Source organism: Esox lucius, chromosome 5, assembly GCF_011004845.1.
Source record: "Esox lucius isolate fEsoLuc1 chromosome 5, fEsoLuc1.pri, whole genome shotgun sequence".
Taxonomy (NCBI): Eukaryota; Metazoa; Chordata; class Actinopteri; order Esociformes; family Esocidae; genus Esox; species Esox lucius.
Genome location: NC_047573.1, coordinates 13552295 through 13578357, shown reverse-complemented (window position 1 = coordinate 13578357; position 26063 = coordinate 13552295). Strand labels below are relative to the sequence as shown.

General features: G+C 42.8%; 1 protein-coding gene across 7 annotated transcripts in view; it reads right to left on the bottom strand.

Moving 5' to 3' along the window:
• Positions 1-237: 237 nt before the first annotated feature.
• Positions 238-26063, bottom strand: part of LOC105005963 (inactive ubiquitin carboxyl-terminal hydrolase 54) — a 46504-nt gene continuing 20678 nt past the window's right edge. For 2 of the 7 annotated variants that reach the window (XM_029120014.2, XM_029120019.2), the window contains 14 exons: positions 21109-21191; positions 20849-20957; positions 18466-18612; positions 18150-18299; positions 17618-17798; positions 17300-17479; positions 16800-17133; positions 14884-15258; positions 14638-14762; positions 8769-8927; positions 5834-5975; positions 4356-5194; positions 4091-4257; positions 238-3419 (listed from right to left, as the gene is read on the bottom strand). In XM_029120014.2, coding sequence (XP_028975847.2) covers positions 3138-3419; positions 4091-4257; positions 4356-5194; positions 5834-5975; positions 8769-8927; positions 14638-14762; positions 14884-15258; positions 16800-17133; positions 17300-17479; positions 17618-17798; positions 18150-18299; positions 18466-18612; positions 20849-20957; positions 21109-21191 — 3273 coding nt within the window. In that variant the 3' untranslated portion in view covers positions 238-3137. The remainder of the gene's footprint in view (positions 3420-4090; positions 4258-4355; positions 5195-5833; positions 5976-8768; positions 8928-14637; positions 14763-14883; positions 15259-16799; positions 17134-17299; positions 17480-17617; positions 17799-18149; positions 18300-18465; positions 18613-20848; positions 20958-21108; positions 21192-26063) is intronic. The other 5 variants (XM_029120016.2, XM_029120018.2, XM_029120017.2 and 2 more) reach the window with 5 other exon arrangements.

The window sequence follows — 26063 nt, the reverse complement described above, 5'->3', positions numbered from 1 at the left end:
TTTACTCTGTAATGAGGTGCAACAGTAGTACTCAGCTAGCTACAGCTAGCTACAAATTAGGGCAACATTAACATTTTCATACCATATAATAATTTGCACAATGTAACTACACCGTTATGTCATTTTGATTGGCTAATTGCGCTGTACACTTACATCAGGTATAAACAGGCTTCAATACTAGTATCCCCAGGCTCCTAACCAGACAAAGAAAGCAGCCAATGAGAAGACAGAGCCAGATGAGTGGTTACGCTCCCAGTAGGAGAGCAGTGGTAATAACTTTATTGCAAAAATACAGGATCCCTCTTTCCCCGAGTACCAACATACACAAACACCACACACACACACACACACACACACACACACAGACACACACACGCACACAAACTCTCTGAAAATGACTTCTAGCCCTCCTTCATATGTAATTTCTATTTCACACACATACTGTTATATATTCTCTCCTTCATCCTTTCATTCATCATCCCCTTCTGTATCTCTCTCTCTCTCTCTCTCTCTCTCTCTTTGCATCTAATTTCCATTGGCTGTTCCTAGCATAGTATACAGTCGACCTAACAACGTAGTGAAACATTTCATTAATAATGTATGCATGTATGTGGCATGTATGTGGCCAAACACCTCTATCCTCCCCTATGTCCTATGCAGGGCTCTGGTCAAAAGTGGACCACACAGAAAATAGGGTGCCATTTGGGATTCAGTCTTTGACAGAATTCAACAGCAGCATTTAGTCACTTATATTCTGTACTTCCTTACTAAATAAAGTGTTCATTCTTGGGCATGTCTACTTCCTGTTTCCTGTCTGTCAGGTCAGAGGTCAAGGATCAGAAGGGAAGGTTGATTTGCATAGCGGACTCATGCGCTACAGTTGGCTACATTCTCCCACATCCAAAACACAAACAACAGCAAACATAATGAACATTAAAAAATTGACAATGTTAAAGACCGACAGAGATTGTTTCTTAGTTTAAGTGCCACACCCTTTGGTTTAGAAAACAACAATCAGTTACATCTAGATATCTTTCTGCACTGGGATTTGTTATTATGTATTAAATGTACAGTAGGTACATATTTTATGTACAATTTGTCATAACATGTTTAGTAGATTAAACAACATAACATTTGAGATGTGTGTCATGTGTTATGTGTCATTTCAGTGTTATTCAGTTATGGGTGTAAGAGAAACACAATGTGTTGTTTATAACACTTTCATAACTCTGTTATAAGTGGAGGCTGAGAGACACATTTCCATGAGTAAAATATACCATGGCATGGCCTTAAAATCATTCTTTAACACACAAAGTACATATACTGTTTAAAGTTGTTCAACTTTGAACTGAAAGGTACATGAGATACTTACTGAGATTCTCTAAGACCCAATCATGTTAAACTGAGGCCTTAAATTATATTTACCCTTCATCAAGTGCACTTATACAAGTACCTTTCAGCTAGAACATTTCCTCAAGTAGTCTCAAGAAACACACTTAACAAAGTACACTTCAGTTCCCTAACCCTCTCTCTTATGTTACATCAGGTGTGCAAAGGGTTGTTCCATTTAGCTACCGGTACAGTATATGAAACAAATAATCTATATATTAATATTTAAATTAACAAAGGGAAAAGGAAGCGCTAGTCTGGTGGTATCTCCCGGTAGAAATGGGAGAGCAGCGTTAGCTAGTACAATGGACACTCAGGTGACCTCCAGCTGAACAGGTGAAGATCACTCCCTCCAGGACCAGGACGTACCACTAAAGTTATATCAATATCTTCATTATTATCATTATTAACATGAACATTCCATAAGGTCTTAATAACATACACGTTTCATACATAGTAGTTCTGTACATGACTTTAGTTATTATCAGAGTTCAGTGTATATGTAGCTAATTAGGCACGTACGCACACGTCCTGGGGTTGCTGTGGAAGTAACCCAGCTTGGTGTGCCCTGCCATCATCTGACAGGAAATGCCCGTGAAGATAGAGTAAGAGGCGTTGCTAAACTGTAAACCCCCTCCCTTTGTGGATCTGCCAGTCATCTAAATGTTCCCAGAGCCCCTCTGATTGGAGCAGATAAGTAGGGAGGCCAAACCAGGCTAATCTACTTCCTCTAGACCCAAAAAGGGGCAACATTAGGCTAATGTTCAGACTGTTCATATTAGGAAGCTAACAGGCTAGCAGCTAGCTAGCTGGCTACAGGAGTAATAGGTGAGTTTGGAGTTTCAGAGTAATTCCTCCTTAGGGGTGTGACAATGACTGCATAGACTGAATAGTTGGGAAAGGGTGGTGGTGGAACAAAGGGAACTTTCTCTGACCTTCGGGGGAGCAGGTGGGGAGAGCTGTATGTTTCGGGGGTCCTAGGCCAATCTCCTATCATGCCAATGCGTAGTACAGAGCTGACCTGGGAGTTCCTGTAACTGAGGATGGTTAGATCCCCAGAAGGCTGCCCTGAGAGGTGCTTATAGTGGTGTGGAAAGTAAAGAGAGGCGCTGAAAGTCTCCTGTAGTGGTGTCGAGGATAAGGACCCCAGAGGGCGGCCCTGGAAGATGCCTGTAGCATTGTGGAGGATAAGGATCCCAGAGGGCAGCCCTGGAAAGAGCCTGTAGCATTGTGGAGGGTGAGGACCCTAACCCTGTTAGGTTCCTGTAGCATTGTAGAGGATAAGGACCACAGAGGGCAGCCCAGGAAGGTGCCTTTAGCATTGTCGAGGATAAGGACCCCAGAGGGCAGCCCAGGAAGGTGCCTTTAGCATTGTCGAGGATAAGGACCCCAGAGGGCAGCCCTGGAAGGTGCCTTTAGCATTGTCGAGGATAAGGACCCCAGAGGGCAGCCCTGGAAGGTGCCTTTAGCATTGTGAAGGGTGAGGACCCTAAAGGGCGGCGCTGTTAGGTTCCTGTAGCATTGTAGAGGACAAGGACCACAGAAGGCAGCCCAGGAAGGTGCTTTTAGCATTGTGAAGGGTGAGGACCGCAGAGGGCACCTCTGGAAGGTCCCCATAGCATTGTGAAGGGTGAGGACCCCAGAGGGTGTCCTCAGAAGGTGCCTAGTGTAGATGCATATGGTGACGCCTCAGTGGTCGGTAGACAGCTTCACCCCTGTTAGACACCAGAAACTCCCTGTGCCACTGGTCAGGTCCTGCAGGGGGAGGGACAATACAGGGTGACGGACAGGCCCCATAGGTAAAGGGTAAGGGGTGACGTTGCAATTACCTGACTGAAGAAATGGAAGGACTGGGGGATTCTGATGATGAAGAGGAAGTAGAAGATGAAGACTGGGATAAAGAAGGTGATGATCAAGGCTAATATCATGATGAAGATGGTGATGATAATGATGACAGCGATGTGGATGTTGCAATACATGGCCTCACAGAAGATTAGGTGAGAAAGCAGAGCCACTGACATCTGCTTCACCTTCATAAGGAGAAAGAGAGGTATGCGAGAATGAGAGACGGTTGAGATTGGAGACAGAGAGACAAAGATTGCTAAAGGATAGAGAGGGGTTGGGAGAGAGAGGAGTGGCATGGAGTACAGGGAGGAGTGGAGGATAAAGAGAGAGAGAGTGTGTTGGGTGGGTGGAGTACAGAGAGAGAGATAACTGCAATGTGATGATAGTATGCAGAAGACATTTGGAGGCACAAGCGAGATGCTTTTCTCAACAGCATGAAGTACAGCAGTGTGTGTGTTTGTGTGTGTGTGTGTTTGTGTGTTTTCAATCTAACTATACTTTGGTCCCCAGGAGTATAGTAAAACCAGAAACATTTTGACTCATGGGGACCTTTTTGCCGGTCCCCATGAGGCAAAAGTTTGGCTCAGGGTTTAGGTTTAGGGTCAAACTTACAATTAATTTTAGAGTTAGAATTGGGGTTTCTTTAAGGTTCAGGCATTGTTGGTTAAGTTTAGGGTTAAGGTTAGGCATTACATCTAGGTAAAGTTTAGGCATAAATGTTACTTTATTGAGGTTAAGGTTAGGGTTAGGTTTAGGGTTAAGATTAGGGCATGCAATTTCTATTTTCTGGTCCCAATGAGGATAGCCATACAAACCTGTGTGTGTGTGTGTGTGTGTGTGTGTGTGGTACACTCACAAAGCTGCGTGTTGCAGTGAGACGGTGGTGATGTGGGCTGATGACTGTGCTGCTTTGACTGCGGGCCATTGTGCTGCTGCAGTGCCTCCTCTCCATACTGGTGTTGGGGGTGAGGGAGCGGGCTGGACCTCCTTCCCCAGACTGCAGCCTCTCAGCCAGGCTACCACCTAGACCCACGCAGGGCAAAGGTTGGACATCAGGGATCATACACAGTACACAAATAGCTAAAAACACACAAAATGCACACAGCTACAAACATACATACAATATTTGCAGTACGTGCCTTTACTCCCTGCCTGAAGGCTGGCCCGGAACAGGAAGTCCAACTCTGATAACTCCACCTCCTCAGGGTCACAGGTGCCATGCTGCCCAGTGGCAGGCTGGGAGTTGTAGTTTCGTTTGGAGAAGTGTGGCTTAATGGGAAGGCAGCGGTCTGGAGGTGTGTCGTATGGCGTAACCACGGCATCTGGGCGGTTCAAGCTCCAGGAGGACCAATGACGCGTGACAGTGTCGGGAGGGGAACTTTGATTGGTGCAATGGAGAGAGGAGGTGCAAGGAGAGCGGTGGGGTTGGCTATGGGAGTAAGGGGAGGTGGGTGAAGTGTTTAAACGTGAGGGTGGAGAGTGTGTTTGTTGGGGGTCAGAGAGTGAATGTGTGTGTGAGGGTGTTGGGTGTGTGATATCCCAGATTCGGAGAGGTAGAGAGGGTAGGGAGATGGCCAGGTGTCTACCCAGAGGCCTCACACACACACCCCCAACCTGTATCAAGTCATCCAGCCTCATCCCCTGACCTTCCACACCCCTCCTCACCCACTCCTCATTCTCACCCTGCTCAACGGTCCTCATCTCCCCATCCTCCCCCGTACTGACTCCTTCTGTGGTCGCTCGCCCTCTGGAAAGGCCGTCCCTCCCCTGCTCGGCCTGTGATGGGTGGGTGTTGGTGGGAGGGAGTGTGAGGGATGAGTGGAGAGGAGGGAGGTTGGTGGAGGGTCGGTAGGAGATAGGGGACTGGCCAGGGCCCAGGGCTGCATCCTGGTATGCTGGCCGGACCTCTTCCCCCTCCTGATTGGATGTCAGCAGTACTTGGAGCGGGCCAGGCTGTTCACTGATTGGATAATAGGAGAGAAGGGGTGGGTCAGACAGCAGCCAATCACAATCAGAGTAAATAAAGATGAAAAATCTAAAATGATGAAATGTGTTGAAATAAAAAGCCTCTTACATCAGGCTTATAGCTGTGTAAAGTTATACAGCCAAGGCACATTGTCACCAAGGCACCATTCAGCAACCAAGCACACACACACACACACACACACACACACATGCGCATGCATGCACACACCATCCCCGACAGGAACTTTCCACTACTGGCTCTGTAAATATCCAGTAGCCTTAGCAGCAGTTAACATAAATCACATATCTATGTTGATCAATAATGGAAGAGAGGACTACAGAAGGCAACAGATAAAAGACTATCAACAGTCAGGCAGACAGAATGACAGACAGACAGACAGACAGGCTTGGACCTTGTATGTCCCCAACAACACAACAAGTACCAGTACAAAGCAGACCAATACAGCACTGGCCAACACAAACAAAATCAGAGCAACTATCTCGGAGCACAGACACTTTCCACTGCACTACACACAAAATAGAGCAAGGGCTGTTTTTGGACAGGCAGAGCTGAGACACACATAGAGGGGTCCTGGGGTGGGTTTTGGGGACACACAGGGGACAGTTATGGTACCTGCGGTGCCCTTGTGGATGGGCACTTCCTGTCTCCTGCTCCATATCCTGTTCCTGTGTGATTGGTTCCCCAGTGCTCCTCATGCACGCAGCTACAGCCAATCCACTACGAGCATTAGCCTCATGCACGGGGCTTAGCACAGCTGAGAATGGTAACCAGAGAGCAGGAAGATAGAGTGATGGAGAGATAGAGAACAGAAGAAAACAAATAAGAGAAGGTGAAACAGAGAGAAAAAAAAGGAACACAGGAAGAAACATGGAAAACAGAAGAACAGAGAAATGGAAAGGCAAACGAGAGATGTGGAAAGAAAAAGAAAGAAAATAGAATTATGATGTAAAAGAGGACATAGGCAGAAAAAAGAGAAGCAGAGTAGAGGAGTGGTTATGAGGGGGTCAGCATGCAGCTCTTTTGTGTGTGTGTGTGTGTGTGTGTGTGTGTGTGCGCGCGTGCGTGTGTGCTCATGTGCCTGTGTGTGCGTGTGTGTGCCAGTTTGTCGATGACAGGGAGATGACGTTCTGAAGAGAGAAACCTGCTGGGGTCATGGTCACTAGGCGGTATACACCTCAGAGGTCCGGTGATGACGTCTGCATTAGGACCCAATCTAAGATCAGCCTGTGCAGCATTTAGCCTAGTGAACGCGCCTCCTGTCGGACCGACTGAAGTGTTAGTAGGGTAGCAGATGATGCAGAGAATCACAGCAGGAGAGCAACCATCCAATCTGGGGTATGTTCAGAGACGACAAGCAGGTTCCCAATTAGTCTTATCAATGTTGACTTGTGGTTTGCAACAAATGCCGTGAGGCTGCTTTCCTGCTGTTAGCTGTGATGTGTTAGATGAAACCAGGCTCTGCATACTGAGGTGGTTAGTATTTGCCTAAAGCGCTATCATTAGCATCCAAACCATTTAAACGTACTTGCCTTACTGTATTAACTTCGCCACCAACTGATGGTGAGTGTGAATGTGTGGGTGTGTTTGTGAGTGTGTAACTGTGTTTAATAAGTTCAACAACCGGCAAATAGATGATGAGAAATGTACACACGAAACTAATTCAACTAATCAATTGAACACCCAGTGCTGGCGTGTCAGTGCTGGGCCAAAACAAATGCCCGGCACACACTGAAACTCTTTAGGGAATTAAGAACACTTGTCTACACTGTTTTATAGAGTCCACATACACACACATATTCATTTCTAGTCCTGTGGGGAACAGAAAAACCTAAATATTAAACTAACCCCAATGATATATTTTCTTTTTTTCCCAATTTCTCTGCCAGTCCCAGGGGATTCAGGTAAGCTAAGATAAGAGTCTTCTGAAGCACAACCTATGGCTTGTTGTTTTTTATGATGCTGCTTTCTTGACCAGAAAGTCTAGTCCAGAATCCAAATGCCCCAGAACGAACCCCCTTAAACCTTGATGGAGCTAACAGGTGCCCCTAACGGGCCACAAAGAGTTGCTAGATCGTGACAAGGCAAGGCAACCTCGTTCAACTACCAACCCAACAAATCTGGAAGGTGCTGGCGAATTGCACGGCTCTCCAGCAGGACACTTGGGCTAATCCAACAGCTGGATTCACTCTGGTCTCGCAGTAAAACAAAGCCCAATTTTAACGCTAAATTAAATTCTGTTTTACAAAGCCAGGAAAAGCCTTTTTTCTGGTCCCCACATGTGTAGAAAAATGCGAATCACATACACACACACACACACACTGCTGTAAATATCCATAAATACATCCAAAATAAGTCCCTTAACAAAAGCATCTTCTCTCATCTCATCTCCCAGTCAATGGAAAAGAGCATTCATACAGACAGACATCAAAGAAGGAAGAGTAGGAATAAAGTCATGGTCACACACACATGCTACATACTGCTATTCTGCACCATGGTGGTGCGCTGATGAATCTACACTGCCACGGCAAACAATATATAGCTCCGTAAAAGAAATTATGACCACTGCATCTTTTTCTTTCCTTTCCAAAAAGGTTGAAAAGTAAGGTTTTCAGTGAGGAACAGAAGGGTTAAAATTAAGAGAACACTGCAAATTGAACGCTTCTGTTCCTCACTCAAAACGTTCCTATTTTTAACTATTTTGGAAAGTTATTTTTAACTATTTTGGAAAGGAAAGAAAAAGGTGCAGTGGCCTCTTAATTTTTTCCAGAGCTATATATATATATATATATGTGTGTGTATATATATATATATATATATATATATATACACACACTACTAGCTGAGCCATAAATTAAGGCTCAACCTGCAAAAACTATTCTGTGCTGTGTTAACACTGACACATTCATCCATATTGTATTCCTCGCAAATGGTGCAAGTAACCCTGACAAAATGAACGAGGTGTTGGATCAAAAGCAGCTCCAACTCTCTGGTGGTCACACAAGGCTATGTACAGTACAATGCAAAGTGTTTCTCTCACTTCTTCAGGAGGAAGGATTATATGCAACAAATTACATCTCGTCTATGATGTTCTGATTAAGGTAAAAATAAATTGAGAAATAAGAACATCTCTTTTGTTATTTAGATTATGGTATACTTACTTTGTAAAGGAGTGGCCAATGTTTTGGCATTTCCTATTCCTATCTACAGCATCTTTTTTTTTATAAACATGTCTTACTATTTATTGCATAGATTTCTCAACATTAAGTGTATGAGCTAGAAACTACATTCATCGTTACACAAACAAAACATCCTCATTTGTTGTCACAGTAAAGAACAAAAAAAGAAAAATGCATTGGCAAAAGGGTCAAAAGTGACCAGATGCGACCGTCTGACAGCTGTTCTGCAAAAAACAACCGCCCCCATGCCCCCTGTAATAACCAATGCCCCCACTGCTAAAACAGAGCCCAGTAGAAAACACTGACATATTCACAGACACACACACACACACATTTCCTCTAAGTCTCACACCCTCTCCCCCAGTCCTCACCCTGGTGCTGTAGCTGGTCTAAGTCCATGTATTTGGAGGGTCTGGGGTTGAAGCCCATGGCAGCTTCTCTCTCTGCCTGTTTCCTCCTCTGCTGCTCCTGTTGCCGCGCTCTCCGCGCCACTTCCTCCTGAAGCTCATCCAGCTCACTGCGGCCAGTGCCTACACACACACACACACACACACATACAGTGTGAACATTGTACAAAGAGACACACACATACAAACACACAACCATCTTTGCCATCACACACACACACATCCGTATTGCATACTGTATACTGCCCTACAAAGGCAGAATGCAGGATCTATGCAAACAGTGAAACAGGAAAAATGAATGATTGAATGATTTCTTTTTCTGGCACGGCTGCCAAGTGCAGCACAAAAGTATTCAACCAACTGAATCCTTTAATTTGACTGAATTACAATTTTTGAGTGCTGAGTTTTGAGGCACTGCCTTTTCTTGGCAGTGCCTGGGTGGTGATGCGGTATCCACTTCCTGATTATTGATCCAGATATGCTCACTGGGATATCAAAACACTTTGTATTACTTTATCTCTAACTTCTGTAGAATGTGCTTTGGTCTTTATGTTCCTTCGGATTCACTGCTTAAACAATTATCCTTCAACAGTAGGTAGTAGCAGCAACTGGCCAAGTTAAAGGTAATAGTCTCCATAAATAATGTATTTCACCTGTGTAAACTGAGCGATTCCACAGCCTATCGGGTGAACATTTATGCAACATATTTTATTTTTGCATTTTTTGTTAAATTATTTCCCAACGTAAAACCTTCCAACAACTGATTTTGCTTGTCAGTGTTTTCAAATAAAATATCAAAGCTATTTATAATTTAATAAAAGGTTGAATTGGTCAGTGGTTTGAATACTTTTGTAAGACACTGTATATGTTTTTAATACAGTGATGTACAACCTTAGAATGAAGTAGTTCTTGTGTATATCAGCTATGACAACTGATCTGACCTTTGAGACCTTAAATGCTGATACTGCAGTCTGCCTTCGTATGACCTTAACTATGGAGGAAGACAGGTTTAAACGTTCCTAACCTTGTGTCCCTGGCAACAGCTGCGGTCCCGCCCACAAAGGGTAAAGAAAAGTGAAGCTCTCATTGAAATGCATTCATTTTAGAGCTGTGTAAATGTTTTAAAATGTAGTATTTTCATATTATCCTGTATACTACCTACATATACACGAGTAAATGCCTGACTTGTGATTTGAAAGACAATTATGTCAAATAAAAAAATGCATTATGGCAATGTATCTAAGCATGTTATACAACACTCAAATCAACTCATATTGCATCAGAATATTATTCTGCATAATAACTCTGCAGTCAAATATGCAGTTCATTTTTACTTAGACATGCTTAAAAACATTTTCAGTTAGCATTGTAGTCAGTGGCAAGTAATGACAAAATGTGACAAATATTTGCTTGGGGATTTTTTTTTTTTATCAAAATAAATATGAAAGGAGCAAAGCCTAACCCGTGGGATGGATTTATATTTTACACAACTACATTGCTTTCCAATGGAAGTTGAGTGGTCCTGAGTGGTCCAGTCTATACCGCTGTGGCGGCACCATTTTGGCCATCTTCATTTAAAGTAGTCCATGTCCTTATTCACTTTTTATAATTTATTGGCTCAACCCTCCTGATGACCTAGCTGGCCTGAACTTCAGACATTATGATGAAAAAAACAGACGATGTATACAAACTCGCTAGAATCTAGTTCAAAATTATTCACAACTATAATAGATGCTGTAGATGCAGGGATGCATTCTTTTCAATAGTAAATTCAAGTTTTCTATAATTTTTCTTTTACTTTTTAAAAGGGAAAGTAGGTTATGCAGTTTGGCTTTTGTTATACAAAATATACAAACTGCCGACTTACAGTAGTGACAGCAACATATTCTCATACTGTCCTCCTTGTGGAAATCAGTCCCACAACCACAGCATTGTAAGTGCAACTGAGCTACCTGGGATGTTTTTGGTCTACATAATGTTAAATGATGCTAATATATTATGAATTGGACAATTATTGGTATAAATAGTTTTTAATGATTAGTATGGTGTTCCTAATAATCCTTTAGGTGAGTGTATTCTTGATATATTGTTTAATTAAACATTACCATTTTGTATGTATAAGTATATTTTTAATCATAATAAAAAATGTATCAGATAGTCAAATAATTAATATTGAACACAATTATTTATACACTCACCTAAAGGATTATTAGGAACACCATACAAATACTGTGTTTGACCCCCTTTCGCCTTCACAACTGCCTTAATTCTACGTGGCATTGATTCAACAAGGTGCTGAAAGCATTCTTTAGAAATGTTGGCCCATATTGATAGGATAGCATCTTGCAGTTGATGGAGATTTGTGGGATGCACATCCAGGGCACGAAGCTCCCGTTCCACCACATCCCAAAGATGCTCTATTGGGTTGAGATCTGGTGACTGTGGGGGCCATTTCAGTACAGTGAACTCATTGTCATGTTCAAGAAACCAATTTGAAATGATTCGAGCTTTGTGACATGGTGCATTATCCTGCTGGAAGTAGCCATCAGAGGATGGGTACATGGTGGTCATAAAGGGATGGACATGAAACAATGCTCAGGTAGGCCGTGGCATTTAAACGATGCCCAATTGGCACTAAGGGGCCTAAAGTGTGCCAAGAAAACATCCCCCACACCATTACACCACCACCACCAGCCTGCACAGTGGTAACAAGGCATGATGGATCCATGTTCTCATTCTGTTTACGCCAAATTCGGACTCTACCATCTGAATGTCTCAACAGAAATCAAGACTCATCAGACCAGGCAACATTCTTCCAGTCTTCAACTGTCCAATTTTGGTGAGCTCGTGCAAATTGTAGCCTCTTTTTCCTATTTGTAGTGGAGATGAGTGGTACCCGGTGGGGTCTTCTGCTGTTGTAGCCCATCCGCCTCAAGGTTGTGCGTGTTGTGGCTTCACAAATGCTTTGCTGCATACCTCGGTTGTAACGAGTGGTTATTTCAGTCAAAGTTGCTCTTCTATCAGCTTGAATCAGTCGGCCCATTCTCCTCTGACCTCTAGCATCAACAAGGCATTTTCGCCCACAGGACTGCAGCATACTGGATGTTTTTCCCTTTTCACACCATTCTTTGTAAACCCTAGAAATGGTTGTGCGTGAAAATCCCAGTAACTGAGCAGATTGCTCCGTCTGGCACCAACAACCATGCCACGCTCAAAATTGCTTAAATCACCTTTCTTTCCCATTCTGACATTCAGTTTGGAGTTCAGGATATTGTCTTGACCAGGACCACACCCCTAAATGCATTGAAGCAACTGCCATGTGATCGGTTGATTAGATAACTGCATTAATGAGAAATTTAACAGGTGTTCCTAATAATCCTTTAGGTGAGTGTAATTCCTTTATATAAAATTATACAGTCAACTCAAGAAGTACTGGCACCCTTCATGAAATCCCAAAAATAAACATACTTTAATTTCAACATAATAATTTCTAATAAATAAACTCAAAACATTTTAATGAGCAGTTTGATATATATATAAAAAACATGTTTAAAAGTTTTTGGCACCCCTACAGTGTGTAACAGCACTGAGGTTCTTCCTGTAAAGGTTGGCATACCCCTTTTGAGTGATCTTGGGCCATTCCTTCATGCAGCACATTTCAAGATCCTTGGTAGTCTTAGGTTTGGGCTTTTGGACTTCCCTCTAAAATTCCGACCACAGATTTTCAGTCCAGGAACTGACAAGACCATTGATTTTGTGGTCCCTCAATAATTTTGGTGACTTTGGTGTATGTGTGGGGTCATTGTGTTATCGAAAGGTCCTTCCACAGACAAGTCTCAAAGCAGACGCAACCAGGTTTTGAGCTATAATATTCTGTTACTTAGTACAATTAATTAGGCCATTGAGCTTAACAAGAGCCCTTGGACCACAAGTAGCAAAACAGCCCCAGAGCAACAATGATCCACCACCTTATGTTACTGTGGGTATCAGGTGTTTTTACTTGTACGCAGTCCTCTTTTGTCGCTCAACATGCCAATGGTGTTACATTTTTGTTACATTTTTGTTTCATCTGACCACAACACACGATTCCAATTGTAGTTTCAATAACACTAGGCAAAGTTCAGGCACTAGTATTTGTGAGTTGGTCTCAGTAAGCTCTTCTTTCGTGCCACATTCTGAAACTTTTTGGTTATTGCCCTGACTGTGGTATTTTCAACTGTGTATTTTATATTCTTTACCTTATCTGTGTAGGACACCAACCATGTGTCTCCTTTCAACTGAAAGCTCTTTGGTTTTACCCATGATGATGGATGACTAAGGGTTGCATGGGTGCAACCTCATATTTATACCCCAGGGAAACAGTAGCAGATGAAAGACATAATTGAAGTTCCTTTTAGAGACGATTTGTCTGGTTTTATGAAAAAAATTATTCAGTGGTGAAAATACCTTTGAAATCTATGTTTTGCAGAATATCTCTTCACTATTAAATTCAATGCAGAGTTCTAAACATTTTACAAGATAAAACATCTGTATTGTTACTTGGTAACAATAACTTGCAGTTTAACTTGTTTTTAAGCAACCCAAAGACAGCATGCAACTATTTTTACACTGGGCATTTTTTTCATAACCCATCAAGTTAAGGCTGCAACCTCTTTTTTTAGCCGTTTTTTTTACTTTATTTGTCGATCCACAGTGCTGGATAATTATAGGACCAACTAATTATACAGTACCAACCTGATATGCAGTGCCAATCAACTGTTAGCAATAAGGAGTAATTAGCTAGCTAAATATTGTTAGTGCAAAAGGGACATTATTCAAGTCAAAAGTAAAATATTAGTTGAGATATTAATAAAGATAGTAGTAAATGATCTATTATACAGCATGAATATGATTCAAACCAACAAATATTGCAAGTTGATTTCAAGCAAAACAAATGGAAATGAATGGGTTTTCCAAAGTTCAGAAGCATTTTTCACCCTTTGTGGTCGTTACTAAGCAAACCATTGACCACACGTCAGGGTGAAGTCAACGTTCCTCTATGTGGGGAACACAAAGTAAACATCTAAATGTGTTTGAATTAAACTTTTTAGTTTTTCTGTTGAAAACTGTTGGAGAGTAGATCATTTAAATGTATTTGTAGTTATGTTCTTGTGTTTTGAATGAAGTATTATTAGTATTATTAAACAAATATTTGCTGAATTGTTTCTTTGTTGATAGAGACAACTGGAAAAGATACAGGACATATTATTTTGCTCAAACAGACATCTGTTTCAGTGTTGTACATGCATTTTTGACCATACGGTAAGCACTCCCATTATGCAGTAGCTACAATCGAAATGTGTTTATCCAGCTTTTGTGTTAATTTTTTCTGTTTGATCTTGTATGGCCAATTATTTCACACAGGTCAAACCAGCTGTCATGGCTGATTCAAAAAACATAATAATAATAAAATAAATCTGTGTATGATCATTTATCTTCTTACAACATATTTATCTGAAAAGCAAATTAACCTTTTTTAATTTGGGTAAATGTTTGCTGTTTGCATAATAACTGCTTTTGCTTTAATATGGCAGACTGGGTAACTGCAGTCCAAACACTGTGGAACAAGGCCAGTTCACAGTAATTTCACTTACTGGTGTTAGCCTTGGTATTTATTAGGATTTTATAGTTACTACAAATTCACACTCCATATTCATTCAAATATAACATTTTAAAATCAGGAACTCTGTCACAAAATAAAATCTACTACAGAGCCTGACATTGATCTGAACTGGATTTGGACCAGATGTGTAGTTACTGCAGTTGGCCTCTGTAGGGCAGTATATTCACCCACCCAGGTGGTTGCTGCTGCCCCAGCTAGGTGCTGGCAGCTCCTGCAGGATGGCGCTGGTGCTCTTAGACTTGGGCACCGAGCGCCACGATGGACCAGACATCAACACACGCTTCTGACCTACCTCCCTGAGAAGAAAGGAGCTCTATTAGTTATTTTAATACAAATAATCACGACAAGGACATGTGCATGAGTGTGTCTGTGTGTGTGTGTGTGTGTGTGTGTGTGTATGTATACGGACGGGCATACCTATCAGGGCTGCTGCTGTTCCTCTCGCTGCTCTCGTAGCCACTCTCCATCCTCTGGATAAGACGAGGCTGATGCTCTGGCCCTCTCAACGGGGGAGGAGGAGGGTGGAGGTCTGTGCCGTTGCCTTGAAAGCCAGGCATCCCTGCCACCCGGGCCACCACCTCCGTGCCTCCCGCCAGGCACCCTGCACTCCTGGCCCCGTCTGCTGACAGCTGCAGTTCACCACGGTGTTGTTGGAGCTCTGGAGGTCGATGGGGCCCAGGCAGGGTGTTGTAGCCCAGCGGAGGGCCTCTCTGGCCTGTGAAGATGCTGTCGATGTTCAGGGCTTCCCTCCGCGGCCTCCAGGCAGGCCGGTAGCATCGACCTCCGGAAGAGCTGAAGAGGACAGGATTAAATGACAATTCACAAGCCAAACAATGGACCAGGTTATTGGTGGTAAGCATGGGAGTAGATATCGGCCACCGCAAGGACATTTTCCTTAGAAGGAGGCAGTTGTGTAGTTGTTGACCCTGGATAATAAACTCTGTTTCTTGAGCACCAAAATGGAAATCTCTTGTAGCTCACTGTCCCACTCCATGGAGGACCAGCAGCCTACAAAGTAGGTACGGAAATGTATGCACTCCCTACTGTAAGCTGCTGTGGATAAATGTCTGCTAAATAACTTTAAGGTAACAGTGTAATGTACTGTAACAATGGGACTCTTAAAACTACACTCATCCAGATCTGTTGCTTACGCCTAACAATCCTATAGCCTCAACTAATGTTAGGCCTATTCCAGTCAGAAGATTAACAGGTTTTTAGCGCCTAAATTTAGATCAAAGCTAAAGCTGTCTTGAATTTTGTACCAGAACCAGAACCAATGTACCAGAACCAGTTAGCCTACAATAAATATTGAGTTTGGACGTTTCACAGGTAAAATTTGGAAAATCACAATAAATCATGAGATCAGATGTGGACATAGGCAGATGTTGCAATAAGGTTTATGATAATATCTGCGTTAGCTTAAACAGTAGAAATTTGCTAGAGAAATCATGATTATTTGTATTCAAATAAAACGTACTCCCCCACCTAAAAACAAATAGCACTAAACCTTGAGTGCCAAGTACAACTGAGGGCACTTTCTCTGGTATTAGATGCAACCAAACAGTCTAAATACCTAGGTGTGATGTTAGACTCCAACCTACATTTTAATGCCCAGATCTGTAATTGATAAAATCAGCTTTATATCACTTAAGAAATAGTGCCAATGTGTGTCTGGTTCTCTGCCAAACCAACGCTGAGAGGCTAATGCACGCTTTTATCACAAGCAGGCTTTAATATTGCAATGCGCTAGGGCCTCAGAAACTGTAAACATTATAAAACAACCCTTTATGGCTTTGCTTTTATATATGATTTTTTGGGTTGACTCTTTAATCATTAATGACCTACAACATATTATGTACACAAAATTACAATGAAGCTCATTACCTGTGTTGTTTAATTCACACCGCCTTTTCTGTTCATCTTAATCAAGGGTGCTAAACATTTTGGAGGTGACAAATTGCATGTGGTCAAATTGTTTCACGATTTTGCTTTGTTTATTTTCAGCGGTCAATTGGAATGGGACAAGCTGAGTGACACCATTGTGCTTTCTCAGTTTTTAAAGGCTGTTATGTAGCAGATGCTTGGAACATTAGTTCTTCCCATACTATAGTGTGACTATTCCTGTTGGTTGGCTGTCTAGGGCAAATTGAGTGGGCACTCATGTTCTTGTTGTTATTAGCATCTTTCAGAACCCCTTTTAGATCCCTGTTGTTGGTTTGGTTTGTCGTCGGTCATTGACTTTTTAGTTCCCTATGTGTTGAGTGACAACCATTTTGTGTTAGTTAATTAAGTTTAGGGAAGTGTTAGGGAACAGCATGTTCAGTAGCACCCACCTGGACTTGGACTCGCTGCTAGTGCTCTCATCCTCCCAGTGTGGCCCCACTGCCCCCGCCTCAGATCCCAGCACTGACCCCCCAATACCCGAGGAGGAGGAAGAGGACATGGGACGAGACGAAGAGGAGGAAGAGAGGGGGTAGGAGGAACACGTCGAGGAGGGGGGTTTGGGGGAGCAGGTGGAGAAGGAAGTCGTGAACGAGGAGGAGAGAGGATGGGAGGAAGAGCAAGAGGCCATGGGACGACGAGAGGAGAGGAGGAACACAGCGGTCTCTTTATAGTCTCCATGTAGAGAAGGGGTGGGGGGAAGGGGCGGAGCCTCCGGTACTGAGTCTGTGGAGGGAGTGAGATAAGATTAAGATCCCCACTCTGATCCTGGAGGACTGTAAAGTGTGCTGACTTTTGTTTGAGCCCAACAATAACACACTTGATTTAACCCCTCAGCTGATCATGATCTGAAATACATTGTGTAACTGCAGTACTAACGGACAATAATCACCTGCTGCATCTACATTGTGTAGGAGTGTGCCATTGTCATGGTTACCAATCACAGTGGTCTGCGATTCGTTTGACAGGTGGCTCCCGGTTGACTGATGCAGCGGGCGATTTCCAGATGCTCTGTGGCTAGAACTGTCTGAGGAATCGGTACGGGTATCACTGGAAATGGAGGGCTCCCGCCCTAAGACAGAGAAAACAAAAGAAAGATGGAGGGAGGGAGAGAGAGAGAAAGAGGGGGAGGAGGGTGACAGAGAGGTTAAGTTTAGGTTTTAGCTTAATAGTTTTGAGTGAGGGTCAGAGGTCACGGGTTAAAGGTTACCTGAGTCCTCACTGTCATAGCCAGCCTTGCTGCAGTGCAGCAGGTCCAGCTGGGGATTGGAGAGGGAGGGGTTGTCCTGCGATACTACTGGTGTTCCCTGGGGGTCAGCATACAGAAGCAGTAAAGGCTGGTAATGACCCTTTATACAGCGAGCCACAACGTCCTTCCACTTAGGACCAATCTGTAGAGATAAAACACACGCTAGCAACCAACATACACTACCTACTACAAACAGCATATATACTGCAACCAAAGAGTCTGCAAGAACCAACAAATCTGCTATAACCAACACTTCTACTAGAACCAGAAAATCTACTACAACCAACATATGCACTGGAATCAACAGATACACCACAACCAATATATCAACTACAACCAACATATCGACTATTGACGGTCGTGCAAGGAACTTAACCCCAAATTCATTTCCGTACCAACAAAGTCGGACAGAATCTACTCATCCTACAAAATGAAAATGTACGCAGACAGATCCTAAATAACACACATATCCACCGAAACGTGGATAACTCACCTCTTTGACATGGGCGTCATCAAAATACATCCACTTGCGTATCTTGGTCTGGAAGAAGAATGTGGAGTAGTGTTTACCATAGTAACACACCATGCCCACCAGGTAGAGCTCTGCCTGACGTGCCCTCTCCTCTGTCACACGGTAGAATAACTGGGGGGGGGGGGGGGGTGGAATTCAAGAAATGTATGGACAGAACGATATACCACTGATTAACAAAAGGTACGGCAATCGTTTGGACAATTAAACCAGTAAACACCACCACATCAGCACAATGAGCCTCGGCAAAAGTATATCATTGTGTGTCGATGTGACTAACATCCCCCAGGCGTAGACAGGTGCCCAGGCTGTGTATGACATCCTCAGCCAGGTCCGAGTGGTCCGAGTCCCAGACCAGGCCGATAGACACTATCTCTGGAGAGTTCATCAGAACACGGCGGATACGCAACACCTCCCCACAGTTACTCTGCAAAGTTCGAAGAGAGGGAGCAGAAGAAAAAAAACGATAGTCATTAAAAGACAAAAATAAGGTTTTCAATAATATTGTAGGAGGAATCTGATTTGGAATATGAGAAAAACTGAGCTGGGGGGCGGTTTTCTGAGTAGCGTCTGTCAGGTAGCCTGCTGTTCTGTTGAGTTCAGAACCATGTGTTCTAAAACCTTCCTCTGAGTCAGGACCCACCACAGAGTTGGCAGAACACTCACAAAAACACTCACACACACATATATACTCACACACGCACACACGCACACAAGCAAACTCCAGAGCTGGCATCATGCTCGAAAACAGCCTGAGAACACCATGGCATCCATAGACTGAGCCAGAACACACATAAAGACAAACACACAAACACTCCCTTTGTGGGCAGCGGGTTGGACCGGACTGGCACCAGTACTAACAGGAAGGGATTATTATGCCCGGATGACCTGGTTCTGAGAAAAGGACACAAACGAATAGTCTAATAGCAACACACACTCATCTGAAAGACACACACAGAATCTAGAGCCTAGAGTGTGTATTCGTGGGAGAATGACTCATGAAGCCCAGTAAATGCAACAAAAGTCAAACATCTCTAAACCAGCATCTTAAAATAACAGTCTCTAAATTGACGTCAACTTTTGGTCGTGGTTAAAACCATTTATTTCTACATAGCTGGCCGCATATGTCAACTGCAGTCAATAAAAAGAGAAGGGGGCAGTAAGAGTGTACAATATTATTTGTGAATTGCAAAAGCAAACTATTTGAGTCGGGTTGTACAGCCTATGTTTTGGTTCTATGCAGCTGCATATATCCACTGATTAAATGCAATCATTTATTTGTTGCACCGCATCCAAACAACAGTCAGTACTAAACATAATTTTTCTTCACTAGGATCATGCTGCCTTATAGACAATTGCTGGTTTAAGGTGTCATTGCAGGAGGAGTGCCTATCAATCCTGCTGTTGAATTAATTGCAGGCAGTAGGTAAAAATAATTGTAAAAATTAATGAGCCACTCGGGAAAATTAGTATGACTCTGAAGTCAGTAAAAAGAGTTCTTCAACAAGAGCAAATTCCCTGTTCTGGTTTGGAGACTGAAAACAAACAGGTAGTGTTCACTTCCTGCCCAAGTGCATATTGTGCTCTTTAAGACGACGGAATCATATTTCCTGAGACATTTTTGCTGTTTAAAGACCTCATTGCTATAAATCCCATTTAAAAACATTTGTGAAGGTGAAGGCACTGGGATAAACAGTCAGACAGCCCAAGGGACACAGCACAGGCTCAACGTTATCACTGGCAGCATTGTAGCAACATAGAGCAAAGAGATCCTTGGCGCCTCAATCCAAACAACAGGATAATGGTGGCGTGACAAGCAGAGGGCTGGGGGACTGGGGAGCTGTGGAGGAGGTCATCTGCCAGGCTCTGCCCAAAGAACAGGCCCTTTGTTTGGTTCCTCTGGCGGAGAGGGCCGGACTTGTGGAGCATCTCCAGATCTATTTAACGCCTCACACACAGACATACAGTGGGGAGAACAAGTATTTGATACATAGGTACTCTTCAACTGTGAGTGAAGGAATCTAAGTTTCCTCATGATCATTGATGTCCCACGAAGTGAGATCTTGCATGGAGCCCCAGACCGAGGGAGATTGACTGTCATCTTGAACTTCTTCCATTTTCTAATAATTGCGCCAACAGTTGTTGCCTTCTCACCAAGCTGCTTGCCTATTGTCCTGTAGCCCTCCCAGCCTTGTGTAGGTCTACAATTTTATCCCTGATGTCCTTACACAGCTCTCTGGTCTTGGCCATTGTGGAGAGGTTGGATTCTGTTTGATTGAGTGTGTGGACAGGTGTCTCAAACAGGTGCAGTTAATACAGGTAATGAGTGGAGAATAGGAGGGCTTCTTAAAGAAAAACGAACAGGTCTGTGAGAGCCGGAATTCTTACTGGTTGGTAGGTGATCAAATACTTATGTCATGCAATAAAATGCACATTAATTATTTTGTGTTTTTCTGGATTTTTATTTTAGATTCCGTGTCTCACAGTTGAAGTGTACCTATGATAAAAAATACAGACCTCTACATGCTTTGTAAGTAGGAAAACCTGCAAAATCGGCAGTGTATCAAATAGTTGTTTTCCCCACTGTACAGTAGAGGTGTCTGTGTTTCGTTCGTTAGTGTGCGAGAGCGTGTGTACATGCGCAGGGGTGTGTGTGAACTCACAGGGCAGTTGCGCAGGTCTCCCATGTTGCTGGCGTTACGGAGAAGCTCTCCGAACATGTCTGGCGTGGGCTTCTCTCTGCACTCCAGCATCCGTACCGCCTGGTTACTGCAGTAAGGACACACAAACACGCGTCCTCAAGAACACACGCCGGAATGAGCACATCATCCAGGTGTGTCATAAGCAAGAACAAAACACGCACAGTCACATGCGCGCACATCCACAGAAGGCACGCTTAATACACGAATCTGTCTGGTCTTACCAGAGAGAGGTGGTCGAGATGTAGTGGACCATTTGAATGAAGGGAAGGGGGTCTGAAGTGGCTCCACAACTATTACACACACACTGGAAAACACAAAGCAGAACCATTAGAAATCCATTAAGAATATGAGATAGCAGGCCGATGCCCTCTGAAACACATGAAACAGATAGTAATATCATCGTAAGTGGTAGATACTGTAAGATAGTGAATGCTGCCATATGAGGCTACTGCTTGGCTGATAGTTGCCCTACATAGCTTGTCGTCACATATTCAGTTACAACAGTAAGAACAGTTGGTAACATTCCATTTTAGAGTGTTACACTTTATTTCGACTTTGTGAATAACCCTACCTGGTTTTATCAGTATTTATCTTGCTGAGCGGCCTGTTATTGGTAAACAGTTCGGGTGGAACAGGGGCTAGTTGGCATTGCCAAGCCGTGCCCAAGAAAGTCTTCAATGAACTTAGTTTTCTGAAGTTAAACACATTTTTCACATTATGTCTCGCTGACCAGTCACATTGAAAAAACAAATCACACCCGCTTGTCAAGCTAATAAGCTTTGGAGTGAAGTAGGATGTGAAGTACAATGTAAAGTAGGATGTAAAGTAGGATGTGAAGTAGGATTTGAACTGGATGTAAAGTAGGATGTGAAGTAGGATGTGAACTGGATGTAAAGTAGGATGTGAAGTAGGATGTGAAGTAGGATGGAACGCATGTAAAAGTATAGCCTAACAATTGCAATTGTAGATCATACAGTAACATTTCATATCAAATCATATGAATATTTCAAATTCCTATTTTGTTTAATTTCTTATTTTTCTCCTACGTTCTCTTTCCTAATTTTCATCAAACCCCCCTTCTTTGTTCAATGATTTTCCATCATCCTTCAATGCTGTCCTACCCCACCCAATTGGAGAACACTGAAAACAAGCTTACCTTCACTGCTCATTGACACGGTGTCACATAATCCATCTCAACTCCAAGCCTCCACTGACCACAGGTCAGCCCATCTTTCCCAGTTCAATGTCCCAAATGCTAAGCATTCTTTTTTGCTGTCAATTGTGGTTTTATATAACAGATCATAGACCAATGCCAAGATATTGGTAAATCCAAGATCTGCTCCCAACTGGCTCTTAGATGGTATAGCCATCAAACCTTCATTTAAATTATTTAAATTAAAATGGTACATTTTACAAAGAGTTAAACTTAATGTCTAGTGAAATATTCAAACTAGGAGTAATGTTAATGCATGACAAAATGATAAAATGTTGAAATACAGTACAGGCCAAAAGTTTGGACACACCTTCTCATTCAATGCGTTTTCTTTATTTTCATGACTATTTACATTGTAGATTCTCACTGAAGGCATCACAACTATGAATGAACACATATGGAATTATGTACTTAACAAAAAAGTGTGAAATAACTTATATTATGTGTTGTGCAGAAGTCAGGTTGATACACAGCCGACAGCCTTATTGGACAACTGTTAGAATTCATATTATGGCAAGAACCAATCAGCTAAGTAAAGAGAAACGAGTGGCCATCATTACTTTAACAAATGAAGGCCAGTCAGTCCGGAAAATTGCGAAAACTTTGGTCTGTGCTTTGATCTGTGCTTTGGTCTGATGAGTCCAAATTTGAGATCTTTGGTTCCAACCGCTGTGTCTTTGTGCGACCCAGAAAAGGTGAACAGATGGATTCTACATGCCTGGTTCCCACCGTGAAGCATGGAGGCAGAGGTGTGATGGTGTGGGGGTGCTTTGCTGGTGACACTGTTGGGGATTTATTTAAAATTGAAGGCATACTTAACCAGCATGGCTACCACAGCATCCTGCAGCGACATGCCATCCCATCTGGTTTGCATTTAGTTGGACCATAATTTATTTTTCAACAGGACAATGACCCTAAACACACCTCCAGGCTGTGTAAGGCTATTTGACCAAGAAGGAGAGTGATGGAGTGCTGTGCCAGTTGACCTGGCCTCCACAGTCACCGGACCTGAACCCAATCGAGATGGTTTGGGGTGAGCTGTACCGCAGAGTGAAGGCAAAAGGGCCAACAAGTGCTAAGGTTCTCTGGGAACTCCTTCAAGACTGTTGGAAAACCATTTCAGGTGACTACCTCTTGAAGCTCATCAAGAGAATGCCAAGAGTGTGCAAAGCAATAATCAGAGCAAAGGGTGGCAACTTTAAAGAAACTAGAATATAAGACATATTTTCAGTTATTTCACACTTTTTTGTTAAGTACATAATTCCACATGTGTTCATTCATAGTTTTGATGCCTTCAGTGAGAATCTACAATAGTCATGAAAATAAAGGAAACGCATTAAATGAGAAGATGTGTCCAAACTTTTGGCCTGTAGTGTATGCTAAACCAACTCTTAACACATGTATATCTCTGTGGCGAAGTGTTTAAGACACAGCCTCTTATGCGGGAGACCCGAGTACAAATCCAGAGAGGGAAAATACAGTTACCAATTTTAATTGCGGGCTGGCTGATCTAGGCTTGCCTGGTTTCCTGTTATCTATCCGGAACAAATCATAATGCATAACTTGCTTTGACTGTGACGAGAGTGTGACGAATGCAGGACCTATTGGTTGCAGGTCCGCGTCTCCAACAACATACGCTATTTAAAAAGGGCTAATCAGTCAGTCAGTCACTCACTCATTTGGAGACATTCGCTCTTCTTGGCTGGCTCAACTTACACGGTCCGGTAAAAATAATTATACCAGTGATAGAGCCTGCGGGTGACTAGAAATGGCCAGTCAACCCAGGCATATAAGTGCAGTGGTGCATAACAGCTTTGCAGTTTTAACTAAATCTCCATGGTGAAAGGGAGCAAATTGAACTCAAACACTGAGCAGAAGCATTCATACATAAAATACTACCATAGCCCAGCACAGGCATGAATGTAGCTGAATCAAGCCTTATTCCTAAAATAAAATCACAACTTCAGCATCATCAAGTTGAAGTTGATGAAGTCAAATATGCTATTTAATAGAGAGACTGTGATTAATACAAATTCCAAAACATTTACAGTGGATACAAAAAGTCTACACACCCCTGTTAAAATGCCAGGTTCTTGTGATGTAAAAGAATGAGACAAAGATAAATCATCTCAGAACTTTTTCCACCTTTAATGTGACCTATAACGTGAACAATTAAATTGAAAAACAAACTGAAATCTTTGAGGGGGAAAAATAAAAAACTCACAATAACCTGGTTGCATGAATGTGCACCCCCTTAAACTAATACTTTGTTGAAGCACCTCTTTTGATTTTATTACAGCACTCAGTCTTTTTGGGTAGGAGTCTATTAGCATGGCACATCTTGACGTGGCAATATTTGCCCACTCTTCTTTGCAAAAGCACTCCAAACCTGTCAGATTGCGAAGACATCTCCTGTGCACAGCCCTCTTCACATCCCCCCACAGATGTTCAATTGGATTCAGGTCTGGGCTCTGGCTGGGCCATTTCAAAATGTTCATGTTCTTCTGGTGAAGCCATGCTTTTGTGGATTTGGAAGTATGCTTTGGTTTGTTGTCATGTTGAAAAGGGAACTTTTCATCTTCAGCTTTCTAATGGATGCCTGAAGGTTTTGTGCCAAAATTGCCTGGTATTTGGAACTGTTCATAAATCCCTCCACCCTGACTAAGGCCCTGGTTCCAGCTGAAGAAAAACAGCCCTGAAGCATGATGCTGCCACCACCATGCTCAGTGTGGCTATGACGTTATTTTGGGTGATGTGCAGTGTTGTTTTTGTGCCAAACATACCTTCAGGAATTATGGCCAAAAAGTTCAACCTTGGTTTTATCAGACCATAACACATTTTCCTACATGCTTTTGGGAGACTTGAGCCGGGCTTGGATGTTTTTCTTTGTAAGAAAAGGTTTCCATCTTGCCACCCTAACACATAGCCCATTCATATGAAGAATACGAGAGATTGTTGTCACATGTAGCACACAGCCAGTACTTGCCAGAAATTCCTGCAGTTCCTTTAATGTTGCTGTAGGCATCTTCTTGGAAGCCTCCCTGACCAGTTTTCTTCTAGTCTTTTCATAAATTTTGGAGGGACGTCCAGTTCTTGGTAATGTCTCTGTTGTGCCATCTTTTCTCCACTTGATGATGACTGTCTTCACTTTGTTCCATGGTATATCTAATGCTTTGGAAATTCTTTTGTATCCTTCTGACTGATATTTTCAACAATGAGATTCCTCTAATTCTGAACACATCCCGAGTTATAAGAGGGTGTACACACTTATGCAACCAGGTTATTGTTAAGGTTTTTATTTTTCTATTTTTCCCCTAGAAGATTTCAGTTTGTTTTTCAATTGAATTTATCACATTATAGGTGACATTAAAAGTTCTGACATGATTTGGAGTAGGACCAGTTCTCCTTCTCCACTATAAATTGTTGTTGATATGAGGAATGGATTTTCTGAACTTTCCCCGTCTCCTCCCTTTTAAAACTTTAGGAGGACATGAGGTCCTGGTCCACACCTGCGGTGTACCTGGTTTGTGGGGCCCGTTGCTGTCCCTGTCCAAAATTCTCAGGGTTGTGTTGCAGATCCAGACGATACCTGACAATTTCAGCTGCCACTGTGCTGACACCTCCTCCCTCCCCCGTGTTGTCCCTGTCCTTGTCCATCTGGTCATGCTTCTGACCTGGTCTAAATTTAAATAGACTCTGGATTTAGCCCACATGCATTTATTCATTATTCCAATTGGACTCTTAATATCTCACCCGGCACAGCCAGAAGAGGACTGATCACCCCTCTGAGCCTGGGTCCTCTCTAGGTTTCTTCCTAAATTTCGGCCTTCTTAGGGAGTTTTTCCTAGCCACTGAAATTCAACACTACTGTTGTTTGCTCCTTGGGGTTTAAGGCCTGGTGTTTCTGTAAAAGCACTTTGTGACAACTACTGTTGTAAAAAGGGCTTCATAAATAAATTAGAT